At 46.0% G+C, this 4,143-nt stretch overlaps 1 protein-coding gene across 1 annotated transcript in view; it reads right to left on the bottom strand.

Annotated features, from left to right (window-relative positions):
• Window positions 1–4,143, bottom strand: part of Gsr (glutathione-disulfide reductase) — a 36,835-nt gene that overhangs the window by 25,938 nt on the left and 6,754 nt on the right. The window contains exons 2-4 of the mRNA XM_026786861.1: window positions 2,428–2,454; window positions 1,484–1,572; window positions 942–1,011 (exon numbers count right to left, since the gene is read on the bottom strand). Of these exons, the coding sequence (XP_026642662.1) occupies window positions 942–1,011; window positions 1,484–1,572; window positions 2,428–2,454 (186 nt within the window). The remainder of the gene's footprint in view (window positions 1–941; window positions 1,012–1,483; window positions 1,573–2,427; window positions 2,455–4,143) is intronic.

Genomic DNA, 4,143 nt, shown 5'->3' with positions numbered 1-4,143 from the left:
GTTAGGGAGGCTGTGAGCCACCATGTGGTTGCTGGGAATTGAACTCAGGACCTCTGGAAGAACAGCCAGTGCTCTTAACCTCTGAGCCATCTCTCCAGCCCCCAGAATTTTCTTGATAAGAATTTACTTACAAAGTTATATTTCTGAATCCAGTCTGTAAGAAGCTGTTCTCAGCAAAGGATGGACACTGGGTTTCGAGCATGCGCTCCTGGCTTTGGCCAGCACGCTGTCCTACACATCCCTCTCTCCTGATTTAACTGAAGGGACGGAGGGAGCTACTGAAGATACAACATGAGGGGAGACCTGGGTAGCAAGAACCCACGAGAGTCTGGGACAGCTTCAGAAGAATTCAGATGTAAATATAGGGGTGAGCACTCATTGACACAGGACAGGTTAGCTGCCGCCACAGCTGTTCTGCCCATGGGAAAGAGCAGCAACAGCAAACTGCCTGCGCTGCTGTGACCATCCACGATCAGCACCTGCAAGCTGCCTGCCCCGCTCCGACCATCCAAGAGCAGCACCAGCAAGCAGTCGGCTCAGTTCCGACCACCCAAGCACTCTCGTGGATTCTCACTACAGACCTGGCATACCCCCCTGTCTGCTCTCTGTAGATAGAGACTGGCCTACTGGATCAAAGGTTCCTGATCAGTAAAGTCAGCTTCAAAATGACTAACAGAAAAAAAGTATAGAAGTATTAAGACATGGCCGGACAAGGGTGGTACAAACCTTTAATCCCAGCCCTTGGGAGCCAGAGGCAGGGGGATCTCTGTGAGTTCGAGGCCAGCCTGATCTGCAGAGTGAGTTCCAGGATAAGCCAGGGCTACACACAGAGAAACCAAAAAGGAAAGAGGAAGACATATCCAAAGGCTGCATTTTCGTCTGGTCAGATCTGGTGCCTCCTCTAGGACTCCTTGGCCAAGCTCAAAGGCCGGCATACGCACCTTGGTTAAATTGTTTTGGTAGATGGTGTTCAGGCGGCTCACGTAGGCATCACGCTTCTCCTTGATGACACTGTAAAGACACTGGAGTCACTACGCAGAAACAAATTTCTTTCTTTACCTAGAAGTCAGGGCCTCAGCCTCGAAGACCACTGACTATCCGTAAGAATAAAAGAAGTAACTGAAGAGAGGTGTCCCCTGGGCCAGAAGCTTCTCCATGCTGAGGACGCTCAGGGTGCTCCTGTTCTGTTCTGGAGCATGCTCAGGGAGCATCTGCAGTATGTGTGCCTCTGTTTGTGCAGAAGATTAGGAGCTAGACCAGCAAGATGGCTTACTAGGTAAGGGCACATGCTGCCAAGCCTGACTGCCTGAATTCAATCGCCTGACTGCCTGAATTCAATCAGTGTAGGCAAGAACTCTGCAACCAAGCTGCACACCCAGCCCTGGACATATTCGGACACAGTAAACCCCCGCCCCTCAAAGTACAAATGGGTTTCACAAGCACCCAGACTTGTAAACAGAACCCTTATAGCATTAACACTTACTGCCAATTGAATTTACTCTCACAGCTTTGGAAGCCATAATCCACATGATCGTGAATGAATTCAGAGTGGACAGCTGTGTTCCACATTACCTATTTAAAAAAAAGTATCAAAATTAGTCATGCTTGAGTGCCGAAGAAAGACAGAAGCCATGAGGGAAACATGACAGACAAAAATAGTGACCTTGGAGTTAAATGGCAACTAAATACATTAAGAGAGAAGATTTGGGACCTGGCTAGACAGATTTTATATCTGAAGTATCAGGGAAAATGATAGCATTAAATTAGCCAGCCTATAAACATGATAAAAAGTAGAATATTAATGGCCTCATAATTGCTCCTCTGAAGTTTTTTATTATTCCTTATACTTTTTTGTTTACTCTTACTCTTATTCCTCTTTTAAACTTTATGTTTTTGTAAGCTTTGTGGCTATATATAAGAAAGCAAGCTGAGGGGCTGGAGAGATGGCTCAGAGGTTAAGAGCATTGCCTGCTCTTCCAAAGGTCCTGAGTTCAATTCCCAGCAACCACATGGTGGCTCACAACCATCTGTAATGGGGTCTGGTGCCCTCTTCTGGCCTGCAGGCATACACACAGACAGAATATTGTATACATAAATAAATAAATAAATAAATAAATAAATAAATAAATAAATAAATAGAAAGCAAGCTGAACAAGCCATGGGGAGCAAGCCAGTAAGCAGTGGTTTCATCATGGTCTCTGCTTCAGTGCCGGCCCTGACTTCCCTTTATGATGGACTGTGAGCTGTAATCGGAAATAAAACCTTTTCCTCCCTCTCCAAGGTGCTTTTGGTCGTCAGGTGCTTGCCACAGCAACAGAAAGCTAATGAGGGCAATCTGCAAATGGTATGTTTGGAACGCCTTATGCTGACCATGATTCACTAAACATGAGCAAGGAGCAGTGAGGGGAGGTGAGATTAAAAATTTACCTTTTTGGGGACACATCCGACATTCACCTAGGGGAAAAAAAATGCAAAAAGACACAAGTTAAGAATGCCCAATCTGAGTCAGTCAAACACCTATAAGAAAAATGAATACCAAAGGTCACAGAGTCACCTTGAGACCAGCCACAACTAGTGACAGTCGCAATGAAATGGATCTTACAGTCACTTGCTTTTCCTACCATGATTAGAAAATCATGCAGAGTTCCTCGTGTGACAAAGCAGAACACGTGTATCCATTTTTCTCAAAAAGGGGAAGGGGCAGTGAGATTTTCTTTGTGTGTGTATGTAGTGTATGTTTAAGTGTGTGTGTGTGTGTGTGTGTGTGTGTGTGCGTGCGAGTGTGTGCTTACCTGCATGTGTGTGGAGCTCGCCTTCCATATGAGACGGGCCTCCCACTGAACCTGGCGCTCACTACTTTGGCTAGACTGACTGTTCAGAGAGCCCCTAAGATCTGCCTGCCCCAGGGCCTGGTATAAGCTGCTACATCTGGCTTTTACGTGGGTTCTGGGTTCCAGACTCAAGTCATGCTTATACAACAAGCTTCTCACTTCCTCAGCCTGCTAGCCGCTTTTGATCACTGCCTCTTTATTAAAAGCTGGGCCGTCTAAGAATGTGTTTACAATGGTTTGAGAGTGGGAACCGTGAGCCCTGGCCAGGCTCGGGAGCACACACCTGGAATCCCAGCACTGAGGAGGTGGGAGCAAGAGGATCTGGATCCCGGGATCCTGAGATACGCAGAAGATTGAGTCTAGCCTAGGCTACATGAGACCTTGTCTCAAATAAAATAAAATAAAACAAAATAGAATAAAATAAAGACAAATTCAAGCCTGGATCTCACTGCATGGGTAATATTCTGTGTGTACTAGCAGGAAAGCCGCTTGTAGAAGGAAAACCAGACTGATTTCAGCTAAAAGGGAAAATTACAGATCCCCCGACACACATTCCAGATACTCTTTAACCAGATATCTACTGACTAGGAAGAAGAGATAATTTATCTCGGCTGACATAGGCAGTTCTAAGACAAAAGAAGGAATCAACAGCGCATCCGTAAAAATAATCAGCATGGGGCCAGTGAGATGGCGCAGTGGGTCAAGATGCTTGCAGCCCCAAGGCTGACTGGCCGAGGAGGAGAACCAACCAGAGCGAGCTGTCCTCCACCCTCTACATGTGTGCCATGGCAGGGGCGCCCAGTGCACATACACACACATTCAAACAAACAGAAATCGGTGTGTTCACAATACCAGTTGGCGCTGGTGCTGCCGCATATTTACAAATTGGTGAGCAGTCACCAAAAGCACAAGATTATAAGGCATGTGATATGAAACCTGGATGTTGAGCAACCGCTGCTAGCGAAATGAGAAAACCTCAGTGGATCTCATACCCTGAACTGGAGGGCGAGGGGCAGCAGCCTTGGGAGGCCCGGCAGGAGTTCAAGGACAGCAGGGTTATATAGAGTTCAAAGCCAAATTAGGCAATAGGTGAGATCCTGTCTCAAAAAAAACAACAAAAAAGAACAAGACTTATGGCTAGTTTTTTGATTCCTCCAATTTTCCAGATTCTATTTGCTAAAGTATACCTGATGAAGCTCTCTTATAATCCTACTGTTCACTATTATCCTGTACCCAGAGACCATAAAGGAAAGAACGATGCTTCTGTATGGTTCCAAGTTATCAGGTTTGGGTTTTTTGCCCTCTAGAAAGA

The sequence above is a fragment of the Microtus ochrogaster genome, linkage group LG7_11 (genome assembly GCF_000317375.1).
Source record: "Microtus ochrogaster isolate Prairie Vole_2 linkage group LG7_11, MicOch1.0, whole genome shotgun sequence".
Taxonomy (NCBI): Eukaryota; Metazoa; Chordata; class Mammalia; order Rodentia; family Cricetidae; genus Microtus; species Microtus ochrogaster.
This window is presented reverse-complemented; position numbering and strand designations above follow the sequence as displayed.